Raw genomic sequence first — 25,630 nt, forward strand, 5'->3', positions numbered from 1 at the left:
CATATAGAGGATATAATATAATGATAATGATAGATAATATATCCAAAGTAAGAATGATAGTAGCCAAGCCATTGCCAAAAGCAGAAACTGCCATCTTATATATCTGACCGTTAAATCTCAGCCCTTCCTTCCTTATCGCCCACTTACCTCCATTTATCATCTCTACGTCTCTCTATTCCTTCTGCTTATAATTCTCATCTTTCCATTTCTCTTTAATGGTGCCCCATCTTTACAAAATATACTGTATACTATAAACAAACTTAAAACCCTGAGGAAACACACACACGCACACAAAACCCTTAAAGAAAAAAAAAAAATACTTACATACATACACATAAAACATATATCATTGGTTCTGTTTTTTCATAGGATATCATTCAAACTGCAGAGCCTTTATTGCTTTCTGCTATCTTTATTTTTTCTCTTTCTGGTAATTCTTTCAATGTTCATGTCCTTTTTTGTCAATTCCCAATTCCATGACATTCTGTTATAATAATCATTCAGTATTCTTGGTAAATTATGTTCAAAAACCAAAGCTATTAGCTCTGTTTTCTGTTATAGACAATCGAATACTTTATGTTAATACTTTTCAACATCTATTATGGACTTTGTTTTCATTTCTCTATTCCATTACACTTTCTTACAAAAACTAACCCTTCAATTTTGTTGTTCATAATTTGGACTTTGGGCCTAGCGTTATCAGCCAAGACAGAGCTAGTTAGGGGCTAGAGGGTGAATTAACACAACTTTTTATGTGAATTTTCATTCAAAAGGTTAAATTAGAATGAATTTTTCATTCGGAACAATAATTAGCCCCTTTTAATATCAGTTTTCAACTCCGCTGCCCGCTTAAAAAGTCAGGGGTTGTGTTCAACATTGGTCATAATTCTCGTGTAATCAATGTAGTTTCATAATTTTATCCAAAATTCAAAGTTTTATAATTTTGCTTATTTGGATTCAAACTTTTAAAGTTAACTCTTGGCAGCTTTAATGTCTTTGTATAATGTCATTTTCATAATTCTGTGACAATTCTAGTGAGATAACAATTTGAAGACTTTTATTGCATTTTTTGAGTTCATAATCTTCACTGCTTTATGGCAATCCATGGTCATATTTGTCATTTCATTAAAACGGCCATCAAATAATTTCCATGATATTGGAGTCTTATTTTTCTTGTTTTCAAGTCATACTGAACTTCATTATCTCTTACGAGTATTATTCATAACTTTTATTTATATTGAACGTCAGTCATATCCTTAAAATGAAGAAATATAGTATATTATTTACTTATTTATACTTCTATATTCAGAGTAAGAAAAACGCTTGAAGCTTGAGCTTTCGAAAATATGGCACCAAAGAATGGACGTGGAAAGACAAAGGGAGATAAGAAGAAGAAGGAAGAGAAGGGTATAAAAAAATACTATTGTTTTAAATCAAAATAACATTATTTATAGTTAATAACAATAATTTTTTTTTTTATATACTAAATTCAGTAAGTAATTGATGAATAATGTGCAATGTTACAGTTCTCCCAGTTGTTGTGGATATAACAGTGACTCTTCCTGATGACACTCATGTTATATTAAAGGTTTGTACTTTCATTTTTCCCTTTTTAATTATTTGTTTTTTATGGTATTTTTCATTTTTGTTTTATCAAGGTAACATTTTACAGTATTTAAATAGTAACGGAATTCTGAAGCTTTATGTGAATGGATAAAAAAAGTCCCCATGTTGTGTCAAATGCTACACCTATACTATGAGCGAGAATCACAACTTTTCAAAAGTTTACCCTCTTTAACACAAGAAAACTTTTATTTTGATGGACTAAGTTTGACTTACTAATTTCAATTTTATCTTTTTGGTGATGATATTTTAAAGGTTTATATGCTTATATCTATATTCCATTTTGTTTGGATGTTTTTCTTTTATTTTTTTTTATCTCTAAGCTTAAAGCATTTTATATTACATTACATCATAGAGATGCAATAAGCTGAAATATTGTTGGATAACCATGGACTAATTTATGTTTCGTATAATGTGACAAAAATAAGAAAAGCATGTCATGAAGTTGGTTTGCCAAGAAGGTAAGATAAGATTTTGAAGGCTCGTGACTTGCTTCTAGATAGGCTCCAAAATGTCATTACCTAGCTACATATTAGAATTTATCTGCGATTATACGTCTACGTCAACAGAAACGTGTAATCTACCAGTTTTTGAGTTGATTACGAAGAATTCAAACATAAACATCATACCAACGCTACCTTACAAACGGTAGGCGGACACGAAAACACGTAAATCTAACCAAATAAGTCGATCTTTGGTTTTTTTATGGACCTCAAAAATGTAATATTAAGCTAAAGTTCAATGGTACACATATGTTTAAAAAAAATGTCAATATGACATGGGTCCAACCACTCGACAATTAGTTAAGCATACGAGAAAATTCTAAAAATTAGTTAATAATATACACTTAAACCATTTCTACAAATAATAATATTAACACTTATAAATACGTAGAAAACTTAAAAATTGATTTAATGGGTATTGAGTTTCTTTTATGTATCTAACTATTTAAGTATTTATCATCTAATTATATATATTTCTTTCTTTCTTTTGAAGCAGGGAATATCAACTGATAGAATTATAGACATTCGTCGACTATTATCAGTGAATACAATAACCTGCAACATCACAAACTTTTCATTATCTCATGAGGTAACTTCTTTTAATTTGTAACATAAACAAATAAATTTTTAGCACCATCACTTAAAATAAATTGGGCCATTCTATCAATCTAGAATTGGATCATAAGGCCCATTAACCCAAAAGCCCTGTATTTCCTATTTTACCCTTTGTAATTTTAAACAGGTAAGAGGCCCACACCTGAAAGATACGGTGGACGTCGCCGCATTGAAGCCCTGCACACTCAATCTCATTGAAGGTTATCTAATCAATCCTGAACCGCCACGTGGAAACACATATCCAACTGACAAATTTATTATCCTCATTTATTTATTAAGTTTAATTAATTAAATTTTTTATTTTTATAAACAACAGAGGATTATGACGTTGAAACCGCTACAGCACACGTGAGACGGTTGTTAGACATCGTCGCTTGTACGACGTCGTTTGGACCGTCGCCGGTGATCAAGGAAGATTCCGGCAAGACCTTGCCGGAAAATAAAGCGGCAAAGAAATCGAACAAATCGCAACAAAACAATAAGAGAACGTCGCCGCCGCCTCGGGGACCGGAACAACCGCCGGCGGCGAAAGATGTTTCCGTCGACGGAGAAGGAGAGCTGAGCAATTCGTGCCCTAAGCTTGGCAGCTTTTATGAATTCTTTTCTCTTTCTCATCTCACTCCTCCTATTCAGTGTAAGTCTTCTCTCTCTCGGTTCCTTCGAGAATTTTCAATTTTGAAAATTTTAAAATATATGTAATGTATATATATGCTTGCAGATTTAAGGAGGGCGACAAGGCAAATAGAAGATGGAATTTTAATTAAAAATCATCTTTTCTCACTTGAAGTAAGAAAAGAAATTTCTTAGCGTAAATTGCGGTTTCACTTATTTATAAAATGCTGGCATGCAGTATGATATATTTACATATTCAAATTTATAATGGTGAAGGTGAAATTGTGCCACGGAAAGCCTGTACATATTGAGGTTTGCAGAAATGGGTTCTGGAGCATCGGAAAGCAGCGGATTTTGTGTCACAATCTTGTTGATTTGCTGCGTCGACTTAGTAGAGCGTTTGATAACGTATGTTTCTAAATGTGCCTTTTCTTTTTTTAATTCTGACAATCTGATGTAGTTTTTGTTTAGAACAAGGCTATATATATATATTTGTGACTACCAACCTTACCATCAACCATAAGATTCTAAGGAAAGATTGTGTATTAGCTCATATGTTTAACATTACGTCACTACCTGCTTTTCAGGCTTACGAAGATCTCATTAAAGCATTCATCGAAAGGAATAAGGTATGATTCTGGATGTAGTAGTTCTTTGTGGTCTATGTATCTAAATCATTCTTTCTGATAAATGGTATGCATAAGGTTTACTACTTTTCATTCATCTCTGTTAGAAATTTGGGCTGTACTCTGTGTTTGTGTTAACAGTTTCTTTACTACTTGCAGTTTGGGAATCTTCCGTATGGTTTCAGAGCCAACACATGGCTCATACCTCCTGTTGCAGCGCAAGTGCCTTCCGTTTTCCCATCTCTTCCTGCAGAGGATGAAAGTTGGGGCGGAAATGGGGGTGGATTAGGTAGAGATGGCAAAAGTGATTTGCATCCTTGGGCTAGTGAATTTTCTTATGTTGCGTCTATGTCTTGCAAGACAGCAGAAGATAGGCAGATTCGAGACAGAAAAGCGTTCCTATTGCATAGCTTATTTGTTGATGTTGCCATTTTCAAAGCTATAAAAGCCATTCACCAGATAATGGAAAAGGCAAATGCAGATAGTTCTGTTTTAATTGGTGAAACTATACATACAGAGCGTGTCGGGGACTTGAGAGTCACCGTCTTTAAGGACTCCCCAGATGCTAGCTGCAAAGTAGATACAAAGATTGATGGATCCCACACAATTGGGGTGGAAAAAGAAAGCTTGGTGGAGAGAAATTTACTGAAAGGCATCACTGCTGATGAGAACACTGCTGCTCATGTAAGAAGATTCTCCAAATATGTTCATTTTGTTTCCTCACTTATCTTTCAATAGTGAAAATAACACAAAATGTGTGACTTCGTTTTGTTTGGAAACCAGGATATTGCTACTCTAGGAGTTGTCAACGTAAGGTATTGTGGTTATACTGCTGTTGTGAAAGTTGAGGAGAGAGAGGATGATAACAAAGTTTCTCCATTGCCATACATTGAGCTTCTTGATCAGCCTGATGGAGGAGCCTGCGCCCTCAATATTAACAGGTTCTTTCTTACCAGCTAATATAGGTTTTTACATATGGTGTATTGACAGTTAGTGTGGTTCTAACTGTAAGCTTATTTTTTGCAGTTTGAGGTTGTTGCTTCATAAAAAAACTTCACAACACAATCATGTTCACCCTAACTGTAAAAGACCTGAAAATGAAGACCTCAGTACTTCCACAGTTTCTGTTCAGAAGTTATTACAGGAGAGTCTAAGTAAGCTCCAGGAAGAGTGTGTTGGAAGTGATACTTTTACAAGATGGGAACTTGGAGCTTGTTGGATACAACATTTACAAGATCAAAAGAAAACAGAGAATGAAAAGAAAGTTTCCAGTGAAAAAGCGAAAAATGAGATGAGGGTTGAGGGGCTTGGGAAGCCTCTTCGATCCCTCAAGAACAAGAAAAAGGATTCAGAGGAAAAAATTACAGAATCAAAAGTTTCTGATGCCAATGGGGAAGTGGAGAAATCTGTGTTAGAGCTTTCAGAATCTCAGGTTGAGGCCAATGCAACTGAAAACGAGGTTGCTCTAAAGAACCTGTTATCGGATGCTGCTTTTACCAGGCTTAAAGAGTCAGAAACTGGACTCCATTGCAAGGTAGTGCTAGTTTTGTATGCTTGGAATAGTTGAAGTATGACATACTTGTATAGTATTCTATAATAATTAATAACTTACTTTTGTTATGTACAGTCTTTGGTGGAGCTGATTGACCAATCTCAAAAATATTACAATGATGTTGCTCTTCCGAAATTGGTAATACAAAGCTCCAAATATCATCTGAAACCAGCACCTCTTTCCTAATGGCCTTTATGTGATAGTCATAATTGACATTTACATCGTAAGCAGGTTGCTGATTTTGGTTCATTGGAACTATCACCAGTTGATGGGCGAACTCTAACTGATTTCATGCATACACGAGGTCTACGCATGCGTTCTCTAGGACAAGTGGTCAGTGCCTTGATGTGCCTTAATTTTTGGCATATCTATTTAAATAAATTAAAGGGCTCTCTCATTTATTTTTATTTCTCAATTTAATAGTATTTTACAACTAGTTTTGCTATTTCTGTATTGATCAGGTTAAACTTTCAGAAAAGTTATCACATGTGCAATCTCTGTGCATACATGAAATGATAGTACGAGCTTTTAAGCACATTCTACAGGCAGTGATTGCTAGTGTTTCTAAACCTGAAGAAATGGCTGATGCAATTGCTGCTGCACTGAATCTGATGCTTGGTGTTCCTGAAAGTGAGCAATCTGTTGGTTCTCTAACAAAAACATGGCTAGAAGTTTTCTTGAAGAAACGATATGACTGGGATCTTGCCACCTTTAACTACACAGAACTCAGAAAAATTGCTATACTACGTGGGTTATGCCATAAGGTATTTCAGACCTGATTGTTCCCTCTTTTAAGCACCATTAATGTTCTCCACATGGGTAACATCCATGAGGTGAAAAGGAACAGTAACATCTTCCAGTGTTAGAATATATTTTTTCTATGGTTACAAATTACAGAGCAATTGGTTTTCCAGGTTGGCGTGGAGCTGGTTCCAAGAGATTTTGATATGACTTCTCCCCATCCTTTCAAAAAAGAGGATATCATCAGCTTAGTACCAGTGCATAAGGTGATGAATGGCACCATTACATCATAGTAATAGGTCTTATTTGATTAGCCATTGTCCAAAGTTTTTGATATATAGATTGTATGTTTGTTGCAGCAAGCAGCATGCTCATCTGCTGATGGACGCCAACTCCTGGAATCATCAAAAACAGCTCTGGACAAGGGAAAGCTGGAAGATGCGGTTAGCTATGGGACAAAGGTACCAAACTTGCATTTGGCACATGGTGATAAGATGAACCAACCTCAGTTACTGTGTGTGCGACTTTACATGTTAACACTTATCTTTTGTTTCAGGCTCTTGCAAAGTTAGTTTCTGTGTGTGGTCCGTATCACCGAATAACAGCAGGAGCTTATAGCCTACTCGCTGTAGTTTTGTATCACACTGGTGACTTTAATCAGGTCATGATTTATTATTAATTATTAATGATGGGTATTTAGATTTATGTGGTTTTCTGTTTTGTATGTCTCCTCAAGTTCTCCCATTAATTGCAGGCCACAATCTACCAACAAAAAGCTTTGGACATCAACGAGAGAGAACTGGGACTGGATCATCCTGATACCATGAAAAGTTACGGGGATCTTGCTGTCTTCTACTATCGCCTTCAACATACAGAGTTGGCTCTCAAGTATGTATTCTTTTCATATTTCAGTGGGATTGTAAATCACATTGTTATACTTGTCCACACTAAATACCCTTCATGCTTAAGAATTGCAAATTTGCGATAATCAGCAAATAGTTTATAGGTCATAGCAGTTTTTTTCTTTACATTCTTTGTGAATGGGTTCTTTATTTACTATACATTCCCAATACAATATCAGGTATGTAAAACGGGCATTGTATCTACTACATCTTACTTGTGGGCCATCACATCCAAATACGGCTGCAACATACATCAATGTTGCTATGATGGAGGAAGGCCTGGGAAATGTTCATGTCGCCCTCAGATATCTCCAAAAAGCTCTCAAGTGTAACCAAAAGTTACTCGGCCCAGACCATATCCAGGTTTCTTACTTCTTCTCCTTGAAAAGTGTTAGTCACAATGGTGTATGTCTGATTAAACAAGATTAAGCTTACACTTTCTGCTCACTGCGTTTTGCAGACTGCTGCAAGTTATCATGCCATAGCTATTGCACTCTCTTTAATGGAAGCTTACCCTCTGAGTGTTCAGCATGAACAAACAACCTTGCAGATACTACGCGCAAAGCTGGGCCCTGATGATCTACGTACACAGGTAACTACCCTTTGATAGTCAAGATAGTTATCTTGAACGTGCTATTTTTCAGGCTTCCTAACTGAAGAATCATCTAATCACAGGATTCACTGATTGTATTATCTGTATCATTATCACTATTTGAAAATTTATTTATAACTTATAAGTAACTGTTTACAAATATATCCTAGATTTCTCATATACGCCTGTAACCTAAGAACTAATTCCTACAGGATGCTGCTGCATGGTTGGAGTATTTTGAATCCAAGGCTCTAGAACAGCAAGAAGCTGCAAGAAACGGAACTCGGAAACCTGATGCATCTATAGCTAGCAAAGGTCATCTTAGGTATGTAATCAGTCCTTACGTTCCAAAATCCGAATACAACAAGCTTTTATTTGAATGCTGTGTAAAACTTTATTTATGGGCAGTGTATCAGATTTGCTTGACTATATTAATCCAAGCCATGATGGCCAGACGGATGGTGTGGGTTTAAAAAGAAAAAGCTATATCCAAAAGGTATGCGTACTTGAATATACACTCTGCATTTCCATAAAAAGTAAGACAAATGTATCTAAAAGTATATGTTTCATTTCCAGTTGAAGGGGAAATCTTACCAAAACTTGGAGCTGGCAAATTCTGATGACACATCTCCAAAAAATCTTGTGAAAGAAGTTTCAAATGAAGAGAAACAAGAGCCAGAACCAGCCCTTGAACATAACAAACTGGTGAACGAAGAACTCGACTTTCCGCCCGTTGACCCAAGCCCACCTATCAAAGAAGAACACGCCGAAGAAGAACCAATTCCGCAATTGGCGGAAATTGTTGCACAGGATCATCTTATTGCCAATGATATCTTTCCGGAAGGAGAAGAAGGATGGCAACCAGTTCAGAGACCACGATCGGCAGGCTCATATGGACGGCGACTACGCCAGAGAAAGGCAGCTTTCAACAAAGTGTACAGCTATCAAAAGAAAGATTTACTCCATGAATCTGAAGATAAATTGAAGAATAACTTGCAAAATGGTAAGTATCACTTTATAAAAAAACGGGCAAGTTATGTCGATTACCATGCTGCAAAGGTTCCCTCTCAAAATCATAAATTTGGAAGAAGAATTGTCAAGGCTTTGACATATAGAGTTAAATCAATGCCATCATCGGCTACAGAAGAAAACTGTACAAGTGGTAATGAGGAATCTAATGCATCATGTGAAGTGCCCCCCACACAAATGACAAAAGAAGTAGGACATGTACCAACGAGAAGCTCTTTACTTAGTCTTGGAAAATCTCTTTCTTACAAAGAAGTAGCTCTGGCCCCACCAGGTACTATTTCTATGCTGCAGTTTGAGTCACAAAGTGATATTCCTGATGACAAGGAAATTGATAATGGTAAACATGAAGAATCCGTCAAACCAATAGAAAGTTTTGAGTCTGCAATCAAGGTTGAAAAAGTCGAGGAAGTTGGGAATTCGAAAGATGAACCAGAAGGTCTTTCCGAAACAGAAGAAACTCGTCTGATAGAAATTGAACCTACAGAGACTATACCTGAAACTGTAAATGTGGTGGAACTCAATTCTTCCAATTTTGTGGAGTCTGATAAGATAATAGACAAAAGTGTCATTGACATGCCAATTCCTGTTATTTCCTCTAATGTAGAGGATTCATGTACCGATGTTAAGCCTAGTGATGATTCCGCAGTTGCTTCATATGATAAGTCAACAATTACTTCTCCAAATAAGAGGTTATCTGCATCAGCTACTCCATTTAACCCATCACCACCTATCCGTGTTGCTCCAATCTCCATGAACATTGGTCCTACCCCATGGCAAATGAACATGGCTCTTCATCCCAGACCCGGAGTAAATCCATTGGTCTCCTCTCCTCACCAACCGTACCCTACACCACCAGCTACCCCGAATTTGATTCACCCATTGCCTCTTATGTACTCTCCCCCATATACACAAGCCCCGTCATTGCCAATGACCAGCAGTCCATTTCATCCTAATCATTTTGCATGGCAATGCAATATGGGTGCTAATGGGTTACAGTATGTTAGTGGGCCTGTTTGGTCCAACTGCCACCCTGTGGAGTTCTCTATCTCACCGCCAGCAGTAAGACCCATTTTTGATCCAAATGTGGATACAAAACAGGAACAAGTAAGTGGAACTCCTAATTCAGTAATAGGGGTTGATAGTGCGGATGATGCTAAACAAGAAGAAGCCAATCTACAAGAAGAAGCCAATCTTCGAGCAACAAAAATTATTAATGAAATTGTTGGGGTAGGTCAATCAGAGAATGTTGGTTTAAACTGGAATCTGGAAAGCAATGGTGATAAATATGTGCAAAGACCACCTAAAAAAGTTGAGACTGAAAAGACGTTTAACATCTTATTCAGGGGAGGAAGAAACCGAAAGCAGACTTTGAGAATGCCAATTAGTTTGCTGAACAAACCATATAAATCCCAGTCTTTCAAAGTCGCATATAGCAGATTAATTAGAGAAGGTCCAAAGTCTGCCAACTTCTCTGCTGACGAAAATGAAGCAGCAGCTGCTACATAAGGCTGTGTCTCATGTATGTAGTTCCATAGTTTTGCCACGTGGTCACAAGTTTTGGTGCCTTGGATCATGTGGTTTTCCGTTGTGAAGTTACATGGATCTCCAATCATCACTTCAAGAGAATTTACAGGTTAGTTTAATACCTTCATGCTATATTCTTTCATGATTATGCTTATGATTTTTTTTTTTCTTAATAAAAAAAATTGTTTCTATACTCTATAGAAGCAAACTTGAATCACGGACCTAAAAAATTTGCTAGAAACTGTGAAAAGTTGAATGCAAAACTTGTCATATTAAGATTCTTTAGCGACACCACTTGTAGACCAACTTCCCTGGATACCGTATTTTCCATGACCTGAATAGAGTTTGGGCTTTTTGTTCTTGAATATAATATTCATTTTTTGCTTTGAAAGGCCTACTTAAATATAGAATGAAATTAGGCTTTTTATATAGTGGACTTTTGTTGTAAGATTACCGCTTTTCATGCTATTTCTAGTAAAAAAAAATGCATTACCTATGTTGCATGAAAGTTGCATTCACTTTTGTATAGTGGTATTCCTTTATTTTGTCAATGTCATTGGGTACTTAGATGTTTCGCTCGTCAAAAACTTTTATGAAACCATTTACGTCCAAACATGACAAGTTTTTCAGCTAGAATCATGGATTGGAGATGTATATTTTTACTTTTAGATGATCAACGTTAGCTGATTGTTGAATCTTGATTATACTTTCATTTCACTCACTAGTTGGTTCACATGGCTTGCAGGTTCAAAAGCGTGCAGAATTTCAGAGCTGTCGGATATTGGCAAGAACAAGGTTTAAGAAATTTTGGATTATTGGTTCATCTCCTTAGAAGACTAAATTGGGTTATAGTTTGTTCTTTTGATGATTAAATTGGATTGATTTGTATATGATACCATTTTTGTTGAAGCTGAGATTTGATTTAGACTCAACTGCATTCAAAATCTCCTGGTGAACCATGCAAAACTGCTGCTGATCCTAATAATAGAAGAAATTTAGTTTTTCTCTGTTCTTCCACTTATGCCGGTAGACTTGCAGATCATTATGTTTAATTATATATGCAGTTATTTTTGCTTACACTTTTTTTTATACATGCTAATGTAAAGAAATACAAAACAAAGCATATGACAAACTGAATTTGGAACATCCCTCATACATGAAGTGTAAACCTTTATGTGAATGCGGCCTCTAGCGTACCATCTTTTTTAACAAGCCCCCTTGCATAGACTGCTGCTTTGATGAGTTTTAGTGATCCCTCAAGATCATCTAATAGCTTGTGAGGATCTGGGATGGTATTATCATCAACTGAGAGGACTATTGTCATCTTGTTCACATAACTTTGGAAGTTAATCATCAAACCCTAGCATGAGAAGAATAAAACGGACAACAAGTCAGACTCTTATAGTGTTGTATCGAAGCGCAACACTGAACTTATGACCATATCATTACATGTGGTTGTCCGTAAGAACTGGGAGCAAGGAATTCCATGGCGTGGCCATAAAAACCAATTTCTTCGAGAGGTCCAACCATGTTTGAGAAGCATAATGTTGTTTGTGTGATGATCTTGTGCGAAAGTGAGCTTGCCGCCTATTATTAAATGAGAAAAGTTAGGAACTTATGATACAACCAAGAGTCCAAGACTAAAGTATCATTTATGTTACAGAAAGGTTGTCACATTATCATCTTATCATTCATCTGGTATTTATCACTGATAGACAAGCACGATGAAGAATATGTGCGTCATCAGCTGATTCTCAGCATAACAATTTTCTGTCACAAACTATCATGCATATATATACAAATATTACCTTGATTCCAAACAACTTAAGAACCAACTCAGCTATTGAGAAGGTATATAGGGCCTCCAGGGAGTGCTTTTTTCGATCAATTGTTGCCTTGGCTTCTCTAACATAGTCCAGCGGATCATCTCTGATGCCGATTGTGAATGGAAGGAGCACATAACCAATCCAATTTCCCCATTTTGCTTCTGTGTTCTTCTCCATCATATCAGCCAATGCCTAATATATACTCCAACAAATCAATTAAAGAGCAATTTTATGAACCTTTAATTTTAAGCAGACCACAAAAAGACTACGTCTTGCAAGAACTAATGGTTTTAGAAAGAAAATGCCAAATATGTTTTTCTTTTTGCCTTTTTGGTATCAAGAATACTGATACACGCTCACTTGAATGCCTGAAGATGGTCTTATGTTGATCAAAAGCGTTGAACGCAGGCGTATCTTCTTCTTTGGAAGATTATTCTTCGTCTGGGTCGAGCCTTTGTCTTCTTTCCCCTCCTCACCTTAAATATATGAAAATACTTTGCTTTTAAATCAACAAAGACAACATAAAGTCACACATATGTTTTCTAATTTCTACAATAGTTTTACATCAAACTTTCACATTGTTGTGTATCTAGCACAGTATACATTCTGTTAAATTTTTTACATTCATTATTTATAGTGCTGTATCTGATGCTAGATAATTACTGAAAGTTGTAAGTAAGTTTAACACTTACCATATCTCCGGTTAAGGTACTGTGATAGTCCAGCTTGGGTTACCCCTAATGCGACGTCATTAATTGTCTGTAAATATAAAAAAGAACAGAGGCTTTTTTCAAAAAGATAAAAAAAAAAAAGAAAGAAAGAAAAGAACAGAGCTTTACCCCTACCCGAAGTAGAGATGCTGCTTACAAAGGACTTCCGCCCCTTTTTATCTGATTATCACTCCCTGCCAATTAAAATGGCAGAAGGTCCTTTGGAAGCACCCACTTTACCTTCAAGTAGGGGTAAGACTGTCTGAATCTCATCTCTTCCATACCTCGTGGAAGACGGGATTGGGTACAGTATATAAACTGCTAGAAGATCACCTATCTAGCTCGATTCATAATTCTGACTTGGGTTTTTTCTAACACTAAATATCAATCACCTGTACTTTGTAATTTATCTCGTATCAATTATTGTAGTTTCACGATCGAGTCATTAAAAAGAATATTGTTTTTGTCAACAATAACCGACTCTTAGAATTAAGATGTAATTAAAAGTAGTATAAGATAAGATTAATCACCAAATTCATGGCATTCTTGATGAGTTTCATATCATCAAGGCTAACTGTCCGGTAAACAAACCTCCTTGGATTAAACTCTGCCCCATCAGGAGCTTTTAACGGCGTTTCAGTATCTTTCAAGAACAAAGCGGTCACCATAAAATAAGTAACATCGACAAGCGTATTCCAAATAAGCATGCAAACCATGCAAAAAGCCACACACCATCTATACCACCAAGGCCCTACTCTGCCACCCCCAAAACTTATATACGAAAACCAACCCGAATTAACATCCTTTTTGGTTGGAATGGTAGGAACAGCCTCAGGGTTGGATATCTGTCGAGTTTGGGCCAGGAGTAACGACATGAGGGAAGTTCCGTCGCCAAGAGAGTGGTGAATACGAAAGATCCCAATGGCTTCGGCTTGGGAGGTCTTGAGATTGAGGAGATGGAGATCCCACATGGGTTTTGATGGGTCAATGGAGGTCTTGCTGAGATTGTAGACATAATCTTCAAGGAATTTATCAGCGAATGATAAATTTAGATTTTGTGGGATGGTAGGGATGATAATGTGGTTGTCTAAGTTCACATTTGTTGGGACCCATTTCATTATTCCTCCATTTGCATCATCTACAACCTGTTTTTATTTAAGCATATACGTATATAATTGTAAGTTTTGAAATTCTTTTCTAAAAGTTCATTAAAAAGTTTCACACTCTGTATAAAAATGTGAGATAAAAAATGTGTATTTGTGTTATATAGTGCAGACTCACTAACAAATTATAAGTACCTGCAAACTAGAGAATCGGGGATGCTTAAGTAAAGCATGTGGCAACTGCTCATATGGAACACGGACGTTAATAGGGTTCTTGGAACCCATAATGGCTATGATGTAAACATTAAAATTTGGTTCATGGAACAAACGTGCTGCCGGGCTCAACGGTTGTTCTTCACCACTTGCTGTCAGATGGTGATCGTCTCCGCTATGACCATTCTGCTGGTCTCCAGTAGAGTCCCTCTTGGTGATTTGAATTGGTTTTAGAGCTGATTTTCTCCATCTTAACCTTGAGAAAGGTGACTCCATTTTATTGATGATACAAATTTCAGTTTTAACACGCATGCGGGATTAACTCAATAAATATGTACTTTATTATGGTTAAAGAAAGACTTTTCTTGATTGGCTGACCATAGCATCATATTCATGTTCACACACACAAAAAAAATGTAGATAAGGCGGTTCAGATGTAGTAAAATTTCTGGATACTTGAATATTATGAAAAAGGTAAAAGGTTTGACCGGTCCATGTCAGATTGTTCACATTGAGCTGACTGAACTAACAAGGCAATGGAGTGGATGTAGACAACAAGGATTGAACACCTGACATCATTTTACGCAAAAGCAACATTATCCTATCTTTAATTAACTCAGCTACGCATCCGGAGATAAATAATAGGTGACCGTTGATGGGAACCATGAATGCGCATACACGATTGAGTCATGTAAAATGTTGTGGCATGCATGCATGAAATGGGGATAGAGACCTGAGTGTATTGATAAGTGAAAATAGGTGAGTGTTGATAGAAACCATGAATGCGCATAGCATACATGATGAGTCATGTAAAATGCAGGAAGTCAAAACACCTCTCTTATGTATGACCTTATATCTTTGACTTTTGATATCTAAATGATGATGAGAATATGAGATGCATGACGTGTTTTGGACATGCTGTTATTATTGATCATCACTGATCAACCGTTTCACCATTAAGCATTAATAAGAAGTCTTCATGTTCAAGAATATTTATTCATAGCAGATTGGAATCCGACCCATAGAACACTTGTCTTGTATCCGTGAAAACTGTACAATATCAACTAATGTTACAATTTTTAGCGGATTTTAGCAAATTTATAAGAATTTTGACAACTTCATAAGATTCACTGCTCGAAAGAATCTTTTGAAAGATTAATATTTAGCTCCACTACTCATAACACCAACAAAGAACACATCCTTTTTTAAAAAAATAACCCTTCACTGGCTAAATTGTCATGTTCATCAAATATTGCCTGCCTTTAGTAGCATATGATAGATTTATCGGTGGAGAATGACATATTGACCAATTAATAATTGATAATCACAATCTCATTCTAAAAAACAATAGATATCTGTAATGGCAAAGAATTGCAATTCTGCTATGCTGCAAGCCTGTAAAGGTGGGCAAAGGATGGTGTAAAGAAAATGAGCTTTATAGACCGTTCATAACTTCCATTTTTGAGGAGGGGAAGGGAAGAAGTCATTTTGTTTAGATATTATAACTTTAAAAAATAACTCTATGTTTAAACTATAAAATGAAGGGGGGCCATTGCACTTGCAGACTGCAGTCTTTCCCTGACTCCATCACTAAGAGTAGTGGTTGCATTTTATCTACTTAGCCCATGCAGTCATATCTACCTCTGAGTGTGTGGTTCTTTACAATTCCAGTTTCTTGGCGATGTTTATTCCCCTTTGCATTATTGATGGATCTTCATCCAGTAACTTGCCCAATTGTTTTCCCTGCAAAGAAACAATTCAGAATAAAGTCTCAAGCAACAACTGAGAAATATCATCACATTAACTTACGTTTATAAATTTAAAGGAGATAAGCTTGTTCATGATCTTGGCTAGCCACACCGAGGTCAATCCAAGTATGCTTGGACTTGACAACTAGCTGAACCCAGAAAACTAGTTGAGCCCAGACAAATCCAAACTTACACATGCCTACACAAGGGCACTTCCATTGAAGTTGTGACATTTGGGCCGGAAGTTCAAGATTGACCTATTTTCTCTAATCAAGATTCCGTTGTACAGTTATTATTGAAAATTGACATTGGCCAAAAAACTAAAGACATTATCACTTATAATCACGCAAAATCACCAAGGGTTGTGCATGCTCTTTGTAGTTTATTCACCAGATTTATCAATGCCTCCATTTTTTTTAGCCTAACAATGATTAATTCGGATCAAATGTATATATTGTTTTGATAATCAATTCAGAGGTTCGTATGATCGATGAATTTGGTAAAAATGATCTGAAAACATTTACAACCAGAAATGGTAATGTTTAGAGCATTGGACTATTGGAGTGTTACAACAATATTTTCCTAATTACAATTTGAACTACACACTAGTGACACCACTAACTAGTACGAGTAACTACTAAGGAAGATTGTTTTAAATCCATTGGGCTGCCAATAGGCCCAATTTCTCATATATGAATAGAACTAATTGAAATAAGCCCAAACTTATTTCGTAAAGTAGTGTATGGACTATGGAATATCGACTATCGAATATAAATCTCCTTGAAAAGAGAGAATCTTAATCCAAGACCAACTAGGTAACAAAAAAACAATTGAATCAAACATCATGATTCATGATCATGACCAATTACAACTTGCACAGTGTTTAAAATAATATAGTATTAGTATTAGTATGTACTTAGGGAGGACGGAGTGGTTAGGCAGGGGACCGGTACCGGTGTGAACACCACCCCGACCTACCGGTACCGGTAGGGAGGGGAGCACTTTGGGCACCACGGTGCCGGTTTGAGTGCCGCTCGATTTGACCGTTGCAGCCTTAAAAAAAATAACAAAGGAACCCACTGCAACGTCTCTTTCTTCTCTCTCTCTTTCTTCTTTCTTTTCTTTCTTTTCTGCCGATTTGTTCCTCCTTTTTTTCCTCTTTGAACTCATAAAACACACACACAAATAACACATACATATATCTATATTTTCGTAATCATGAACCCTTTCTTCAACAATCCTTTATTTCTTGATAATCACGGCCCAACACCCCCAAATTTTCAATCGGATTCGAGTTCATCCGACGAGACGGACCGTTATATTAATCTATTCACAATGGCGCATTATGCGATTCAACAAGATGTCCGCGATACTGCCTCCTCTTCAAGAACGTATACAAGACGGGACGATCGTGGTGAGTCTCACAATCGTCTTTTTCGAGATTACTTTGCCGAGGAACCGAAATTTAATGAGACTTTTTTTAGAAACCGGTTTCGTATGAGTAGACGGTTGTTTGTGAAGATAGCTTCAGATTTGGAAAACAATTTTAGTTTTTTTAAGAGGAAGATCGACGCGCGTGGTAGATGGGGGTTTTCGGCTTTACAGAGATGCACATCTGCAGTTCACCAGTTAGGCTATGGTAGTAATCCCGATAGTTTAGATGATTACCTAAATATGTCGGAAAGATCGTCACGTGAAACCCTTAATGCTTTTTGTGATGGAGTCATTAAGTTATATCGGCATGAATACTTGCGTAGGCCAACGCGTACTGATACGCAACGCATTCTTGATCATCATGCGTCTTACCATGGTTTCCCCGGCATGTTAGGTATATCTTAACTTAATATATATATATATTTTAGTTAATAATGTATAAATGTATATATATATATATATTACGTAGTTTAGTTAATAATGTATAAAAGTATATATATATATTACGTAGTTTAGTTAATAATGTATAAATGTGTATATATATATATTACGTAGTTTAGTTAATAATGTATAAATGTTTATAGGGAGTCTTGATTGTACACACTGGGCTTGGGATAATTGTCCAGTAGCTTGGCGTGGTCAGTACACGCGAGGTGACCATCACGGGCCGACGATATCGCTTGAAGCAGTTGCTTCACAGGATTGTTGGATTTGGCACGCATACTTTGGTGTTGTCGGTTCAAACAACGACATTAATGTGTTGAACCAATCTCCTTTGTTCAACCCTTTTGAAGACGGCACAACACCGTTGGTTCCTTTCACTGTAAATGGTACCGAATATCGGTACCCGTATTATCTAGTGGATGGGATCTACCCAAGATATGCGATGTTTGTGAAAACGATACAACATCCAACCGGTGAGAAAAGGATTCGGTATGCTAAGGCACAGGAGGCTGCAAGGAAGGACGTGGAGCGAGCTTTTGGTATTATTAAAAAAAAGTGGAAAATACTTAGAGAACCGGCACGACAAATGGAAGAAACCCCCATCCGTAAGATCATGTATGCGTGTTGTATTCTTCATAACATGATTTTAAAGGACGAGGACCACGCTATAAGTCCTGATTACATTCCGGATCCCCCAGTTGCGCCACAACCATCGGATGAACGACTTTTTGAGATATATGACTCAAGCGTTTACGAAGATCTTAAGATGGATCTCATTGACCATATTCATCGCACATTCATCCCGAGCATCGATCGCTAGTTTATTTATGTATTTTGTTGTCGTTTCATTTTAATATTGTAGTTTGATGTTTGGATTTGTTGTTTTATTTTGTTGTTTGTTTTATTTTTAATATTGTAGTAGTTTTAAATTATTAAATAAAATTGTTTTAGTTTTAAAAAATAAATAGAAATGAAATTAAATAGAAAAGGGTGGGGAGGAGTGGCGAGGTACTCCTAGCAAAAGGGGAGGGGAGGGGAGGAGAAGAAAAATCGGGGAGGGGAGGGGAGGAGTGAGGAAACTCTCCCCCACCCTTATAGCTACGGGTGATAACTGGTATCGATTTTAGTTATCGAACACAAACAAAGCATATATAAGTTGTTTTTTTTTTTCTTCTTATTCTGGTGAAATATGTTTTAAAATTTTATTAAGTAAAGATATTTAAATTTTATCAACGAGGATATAATAATTTAATCTCATTAATTTCAAAAAGTTTAATAGTTAAGACTCATTTAAATACATTATAAAAAATTGATAAATATGTGTTACTTACTAATTCTCTTTTGCATTTTTCCATAACTTTATTAAGCTATTTGAATCATTTCCCTCAACTTTATTAAGTTTTTATTGATTAAATTACATATATGTAAAGTAGATTATATATCACGGGGTAACATCATTTTCAGAAAGTGCCCTACGTACGTACGACAAGCAGGCGGGCAAACCACCCCTCCTTTGATCTTGGCCCAGCTGCTAGGATTAGGATATCATATACTCATTTTATGCGGCCAAAATCAACATTTTCTTTTAATTTTACGTTATTTCATCCAAATAAAAAGGTAAGTTTATTTCATCATATATTTTTCTTTATTTAAAGAATAAATGTTTTGAATTATCCCTTATCTGATGATTTATATGTTTGTATTGATGATGATATCTTATAATATGTGTATATGAATTTTCATTAATAAAGTTATCATATATGATTATTAAGATTTAGATAATATGAAGTTAGGTTTGTTGTTACCATCTCCACTGACTCATAATATTATTTATTTGAGTGGATTTTCTACTAATTTATATTAACAAATAAATAAATAATTCTTCCTAATCAGTCTTATTTTTTTTTGATAAAAATTTATCCAGTCAATGTAGGTTTTCATCTTAGTTAATTGTTTTTAATGCTCTGAAATTACTTTATTAATTAGATCAAATCATGTGTTAGTTAGCATATCCACTGAATCAATGTTCATACTTTTGTGTGGTTTTTATATTTATTAATAGTTATAGATATACATTCTAGTTAATGAGTGTTTCCTATTATTAGCTATTGACAACGATATGATTTCGGTGGCGGGTGGCGATAAAGATTGTTAGAAGTTGTTGTCGGTTTGGAAGGTTGTTTGAGCATATGCAAATCCCTGTATCCGGCGGTGTTATATAGGACAGGTTTCATATTATTGCTGGTGTAATTATGGGTTGTATGTCTTCAACTTCAAAGAACTTAAAAAAAGTACCTACATTTGATCCTGTTGCGCTTGCTGCTGAGACCCCTTGTAAGTCTTTTGTATATTCACCGATCAGTTCTTCTTCACTGGTGTTTCTAGGTTATATATACGGGTACTGGTTCTGGTATTTAGGATTGGATTCATTACATAGGGTAGGAAGGATGATGCACCTGCTTATCATTCTTTGATATTCCTGATCTTTATGCTTTGATGCATTTGAAGCAAGTGAATGTGAATCAGGTGCATCGAAGTGTAAACGTATCTGCATAATCCTTTCTACATTTTTTCATTTAGAAATCTTGAGTAAGCAATCATTATTGTGCAAATAAACAAATAAGATGAGAACCCTTTTTGGAACTTCTCAAAGGGTTTTAAATACGGGAGCGTTGTGAACCTGTAAGTCTGTAACATTGATCGCTTTCAACTTTTGCAGTTACCGTGAACGAGGTGGAGGCTTTGCACGAGTTATTCGAGAAATTAAGCAGTTCTATGGTTGATGATGGGCTTATAGGGAAGGTATGCTTTATGAAGTCCTTTGTTGTTGCTTAATCTTTGCCAAAAAGGTCCACTTTGAATTTTAGGTTGTATTCTCTGTTCAAAAAATCTTTATTATATATGGACAGGACGAGTTCCACTTAGCATTGTTCAGAAATCACGATAAACGGAACCTGTTTGCAGATCGGGTAAGTTGGGTTCTGTGACTGTATATTGAACAAACATAAGATATAAACTACAACTTTTTTAAGCTGATGTAAATCATATAACACTCAACATGGTATTGGTACATATATTTATAATTGTTTTTGAACTTCGTTTCCTTTAGCAACTTAAATTGTTAATTTTGCAGATATTTGATCTTTTTGATGTGAATAGGAGTGGGCATATTGACTTCAATGAGTTTGTACGTTCGTTGAGTGTATTTCATCCAAAAGCTCCTCAAGCAGACAAAGTTTTGTGTAAGAATTGATGATAAAATATTTATTTTATTTCTATTTGTCAACTAGAAAATTTTGGACCCCGCGTTGCAGGGTCTCAATTCCTTTGTTGAAACGGTTCGTTATTTTAGTATATATGCCGTGAATTTTCGACAGCTTAATTAGAAATAATTTTGTCATTAATATGTTTGTTTAAAAGTATGCAAGAAACCAAAACGTAACCCGTAGTATAAACCTGAAGGGGATGTGATATGACAAAAATATCAATATATTAATTCAGATATCAAGTGGATGTGATATAGCAAAATGCAAGTAGTGGTACGGGGTGTATCACAATAAGGTTGAATGACAAATAAAAAGTGTGAAAAAACAAATGAAGTAACCCGTAATAAAAAATCCGAACAGGATGCAATGTGACAAAATCCAAACTATAAGAAACGTGCGATGTGTCACTTTATAAACGGTGCCACGTGTCAAGTTTTAATAAGCATGGTTACTATTGATAACCATGCCAAAAAAAACTGAAAGAAAAAACTCCAAACGGGATCCGTAATGTTAGAATCTAAATAGTGATGCGGGGTATATGATGAATCAATAAAAGAGATCATATAAGCAAAAAAAAAAGTATCAAAAAACCGAAAGATAAATAACCTTAAAGAAAATAGAAATAACAAAGGAAAAATAAAATGTTCAGTAAAAGTTTCCAATATATTATTTGAGAACACAAAAGCCAAAAAACTATGATGAACACCAAGAAAAAACCCCAAATGGGATCCAAAATGGCAAAATCTAAATAGTGATGTGGGGTATACGATAAACCAATAGAAAGAAAACACAAAAGCAAAAAAACTATGTAATAAACCAACAAAAACCGAAAGAGAAATAACCTTAACGGGATCTGATATGGCAAAATCTGAAAAAACGCGGGGTATAGGTGGACCAATAGAAAGAAAACGCAAAAGCAAAAAAAACTATGTAGGAAACCAAGAAAAACCGAACAAAAAATAACCTTAACGGAATCCGATATGGCAAAATCTGGGAAAAAACGCGGTTACAGGTGGACCAATAGAACAGCGCCACGTGACACTGTTCATTGGCCTCGCCTTTAATGAGATTACAATTGTACGAACGGTTTTCCTGCTTTGTTACAGACCGCACAATATCTATACAACGTAATAAGATCTGATACAGTACAAAATGCCAATCTTGTTGCAGATGCCTTCAAACTGTATGATTTAAGGCGCACTGGCTACATTGAACGTGAGGAGGTAACTTGCTTTAATATGTTGTTTTCTTTAATAGCTATATAAGCTCATGCAGAATGGCTTTTAGCTCGTACTTCTTTCTAGATGTCTAGAGTAGTGCTTCACATTTTTAAAGGGGTGGCTTATTCAACCCATTTGTCCAGAAAAAGGTAATTTGGCTGTTATATTATTGGTAATGGGTAAAAAAGTTGTTGCTTATATGGGCCAAAGTCACCTGATTTGTATTCAAATGCTCACATTGTCCTAAATTGTGTTTCACAAAAGAATTGTACCATTTAGTAAATATGGATTTTGTGATCATATTTCCGATACACTTGTTTTGCCACTTTTAAACATAGAAAAACAACTTTATCTTTTTTCTATGTCTTCAATTTAAAGTAGGTGGCTTTTTTAAATTCTTTAAAGTTGAAGACATACAACCCGTTTTACCAATTTTAAACATAGAAAAAAGATAAAGTTGTTGGCCGCTCCAAACCCAAACCAACGAGTTTTGACCTGAAACTATTATGACCCATTACAGGATCAGCCCAACCCGACCATTTTCCACTGCTAAATATGTTCTTGTCTCAAGTTAGGATTATATTTCTCAAGAATTCTGAATAGTAATGATACTTTCTTTTCAGTTGAAGGAAATGGTTTCGGCTCTTCTTAATGAGTCTGATCTTTCTCTACCAGATGATACAATCGAATCGATGGTAGACAAGGTATGATTGCTTGTTTCTAATTTTATAATGGGCTATTGGCAACCTCAATACTTAGGGTGTGATAATTGTATTTATTTTTATATTCCTTGTTTAGACGTTCACAGAAGCAGATAGCAAAGGTGATGGTAGGATTGACCAAGAAGAGTGGAGAGAGTATGTGGACAAAAACCCATCATTATTGAAGAATATGACTCTTCCTCATCTAATGTAAGCCATACACCTTATTGTGATCCAAGTTTCCTTTGTTAAGTTTAGAGCATGCCAACACCTTACATGAAATCAGGTAGTCATGCATGTTGTTATACAAAGTATTACTTTATATCTTTAAAAGAACTTTTAGGAGAGACGCAAGAGGAAATTTTGGTCTTTGTTTTTTACCAAATAGATGAAGTTTCACTGACGACATAATTTGAACAGAGGCTATGGTACAAAGTAATTTAACTCTATAACTGCGAAAGAGGAATACATGATGGTATGATTTGGACAAATATGAGAACACCTGGTAGAACTAACGACGTGAACTTAGGCTTTAGTGTTGATTTTATGTTGCAAATTTGGTATATCAATCATGACGGGACTTTTTTCTTATGTTATTTGGTTTTGGATCGGATATTATACATGTACGCACGCAGCCATATATAAAGGAACCACTATATCATAAAATTTGAGTGTTCTTTGAATTCCTTACAAACTTAAATATATATAGCACTTGTGTCCATGATTATCCTTCAACATTGATTTACAACAAATTAAACGACATTTTTGTGTTGCTGCATTTTTACCACTTTTTTGTTGTTTCTTGATTTCATATTTCATGATTCCCCAGTTAGGAATTTGATAGAAGTATACAATGGCTGGGTCAGACTGCTTCGAAACTGTGTAAACTTAGAATGGTTTGGGCAGATTGCGTCAATCGCCAAAGTCCCAAATCTTTCGATCTTGATTCTTGAATTTTACAGATAATTGATGTTTTAATGTGATGTTAAGCGTATATTAGTACAGTTGTAATTTGATCTTTGAGATAAAATGAGTTAGGAAATTTTGTGCATTCTGAATATGTTTTAGGTGACTTTCAGTTTGTTTTGACTTATCAGCTCGTTTAGTTTAATTCGTTCTATATTAGCCACATGTTTAAAATCTCACCCGGTTGACTTGTTAGAGGCACATAACCCAGATTTTACCCATTTATCAATAGATGATCGAATTTGCTACCACCTCTAGTATCTGGTTATGATGCTTTACTGATTGTGATGGTGCTTTACAGGGACATAACCTTGAGGTTTCCAAGCTTTGTGATGAACAGCCAAGTCGAGGACTCCCACTCAACAGACTAAGGCCATCTTCCTTGAACCGTCTCAGCATGTAGAAACTGTATATATGCGCGAAAGAGGTGCCAACTCGAAGACTTGCCACTTCATTTTATTACAGCAGCTTAGATCAAATTTGGTTTAGAGTCATTCTTTTGGATGCTTCCTTAGTGAAATTATGTGGTGGTTTGTGCTATGGCACTTGAATGTTAGCCACATCATAATTCACTTTCTGTACCGACGATGTTGTTTGTTGACATCTGTTGTAGAATGGTAAAATGTAAATTGTGTATTTTAGTTGTGCCAAAATTGCCTTTACTGATGTGATCTTTAACAAGTAGTTAACCTTTGGAATCGACATTTAACAATGCCCTTGAAAGGGGGAAGCAAATGCAAGTCCCAAGTAGAAAATGTGTGAAGGTTAAATTGGCAAAGAACAATGCCTTTGATTTGAATTTTTTTAAAATTTTTTACCCTCATACCAATTGAATCGTAAAATCGGTTGTTTTCCATAAACATAAAGTTGTTTATGAACTACATGAAGTATCATTGAGATCGTCAAGTAAATGTTTTTCAAATCATGTAAAACATCACAATTCTTTTGTACCTTTTGCTGGAGAATATATAAAAATCAACCTCTATGTATATTTATTTATATATTTATTTATATATCTTTCTCCGGACATGTAATCAAACTCCTTTTGTTAGGAGCAAAAGTATAGTCGGTAAAAAGCATTGGCTAGTATTGGTTCATTGGCAATCTTATACCACATTCATTGGCTAGTTTTGGCATTTTTAATAGACAAGTTTTGGCAAGGTATATCGGCTAGTTTTGGCTGAATGCTAGTGAACGTTGGGAGCATCTTTGATGGACTTTTTTTTTCTAGTGAAATTGAATGTTTTTGGCAACAAATTGGCATATTGGCAAAAAAAAAAAAAAAAAAACTCAACTATACCATACAATCTGGCTAGTTTTGACAAGCTTTGGCAAGTTTTTGACATATGTTCATGTCTCTCTCTTATTGGCTAGAATTTAACCAAAACTTGTCAATTTGCCACAAACTTAGCACTACACCCTTACCCCTTATGGGTTTATTAAAAAATGAACTATTTTGCCAATCGGAATTTCATACTTCTGTTGGATCCTCCTTATCTCCTGATCGAGCAGGCGGGCGAGACAGAATGGACGGGCACTCAGTAGCTCATATGAATTTGGTTACTATTGATGAAAACACCCGGTCCCATTCCGTCCTCGATATGTGGAATCGTCTCGTTAAAAAGGAAAGATGCTATTTTATAATCAAATTTCCTTCTAGAAAGATAGAAAAATATTATT

General features: G+C 35.7%; 4 protein-coding genes across 4 annotated transcripts; 3 read left to right on the top strand and 1 right to left on the bottom strand.

Moving 5' to 3' along the window:
• The first annotated feature begins 203 nt into the window (after window positions 1-203).
• LOC122593000 (protein TSS) lies at window positions 204-11,326 on the top strand. Its single transcript, XM_043765332.1, has 25 exons — window positions 204-430; window positions 1,310-1,407; window positions 1,527-1,588; window positions 2,623-2,715; window positions 2,869-2,941; window positions 3,058-3,375; window positions 3,460-3,527; window positions 3,630-3,761; window positions 3,941-3,982; window positions 4,139-4,663; window positions 4,763-4,920; window positions 5,006-5,513; window positions 5,607-5,669; window positions 5,763-5,864; window positions 5,993-6,295; window positions 6,446-6,538; window positions 6,632-6,733; window positions 6,829-6,933; window positions 7,027-7,160; window positions 7,354-7,537; window positions 7,635-7,766; window positions 7,979-8,091; window positions 8,175-8,262; window positions 8,343-10,428; window positions 11,065-11,326. Exons 2-24 carry the CDS (start codon window positions 1,347-1,349, stop codon window positions 10,299-10,301), a joined length of 5,418 nt encoding a protein of 1,805 aa, XP_043621267.1. The 5' UTR covers window positions 204-430; window positions 1,310-1,346; the 3' UTR covers window positions 10,302-10,428; window positions 11,065-11,326.
• Window positions 11,327-11,490: 164 nt separating this feature from the next.
• LOC122592170 (wax ester synthase/diacylglycerol acyltransferase 11-like) lies at window positions 11,491-14,447 on the bottom strand. Its single transcript, XM_043764373.1, has 7 exons — window positions 14,154-14,447; window positions 13,386-14,000; window positions 12,838-12,904; window positions 12,506-12,621; window positions 12,128-12,337; window positions 11,769-11,906; window positions 11,491-11,679 (listed from the first exon to the last, which is right to left on the bottom strand). The coding sequence occupies exons 1-7, from the start codon at window positions 14,445-14,447 to the stop codon at window positions 11,491-11,493; spliced, it is 1,629 nt and encodes a 542-aa protein (XP_043620308.1).
• Window positions 14,448-17,137: 2,690 nt separating this feature from the next.
• Window positions 17,138-19,952, top strand: LOC122592171 (protein ALP1-like). The gene is made up of 3 exons (XM_043764375.1): window positions 17,138-17,747; window positions 17,938-18,545; window positions 19,866-19,952. Exons 1-3 carry the CDS (start codon window positions 17,138-17,140, stop codon window positions 19,950-19,952), a joined length of 1,305 nt encoding a protein of 434 aa, XP_043620310.1.
• LOC122593502 (calcineurin B-like protein 4) lies at window positions 19,289-24,616 on the top strand. Its single transcript, XM_043765921.1, has 9 exons — window positions 19,289-19,414; window positions 19,903-20,131; window positions 20,517-20,599; window positions 20,707-20,766; window positions 20,931-21,039; window positions 22,234-22,286; window positions 22,907-22,987; window positions 23,082-23,194; window positions 24,252-24,616. The coding sequence occupies exons 2-9, from the start codon at window positions 20,050-20,052 to the stop codon at window positions 24,319-24,321; spliced, it is 651 nt and encodes a 216-aa protein (XP_043621856.1). The 5' UTR covers window positions 19,289-19,414; window positions 19,903-20,049; the 3' UTR covers window positions 24,322-24,616.
• The last annotated feature ends 1,014 nt before the right edge of the window (window positions 24,617-25,630 follow it).

The sequence above is a fragment of the Erigeron canadensis genome, chromosome 3 (assembly GCF_010389155.1).
Source record: "Erigeron canadensis isolate Cc75 chromosome 3, C_canadensis_v1, whole genome shotgun sequence".
Lineage (NCBI taxonomy): Eukaryota > Viridiplantae > Streptophyta > Magnoliopsida > Asterales > Asteraceae > Erigeron > Erigeron canadensis.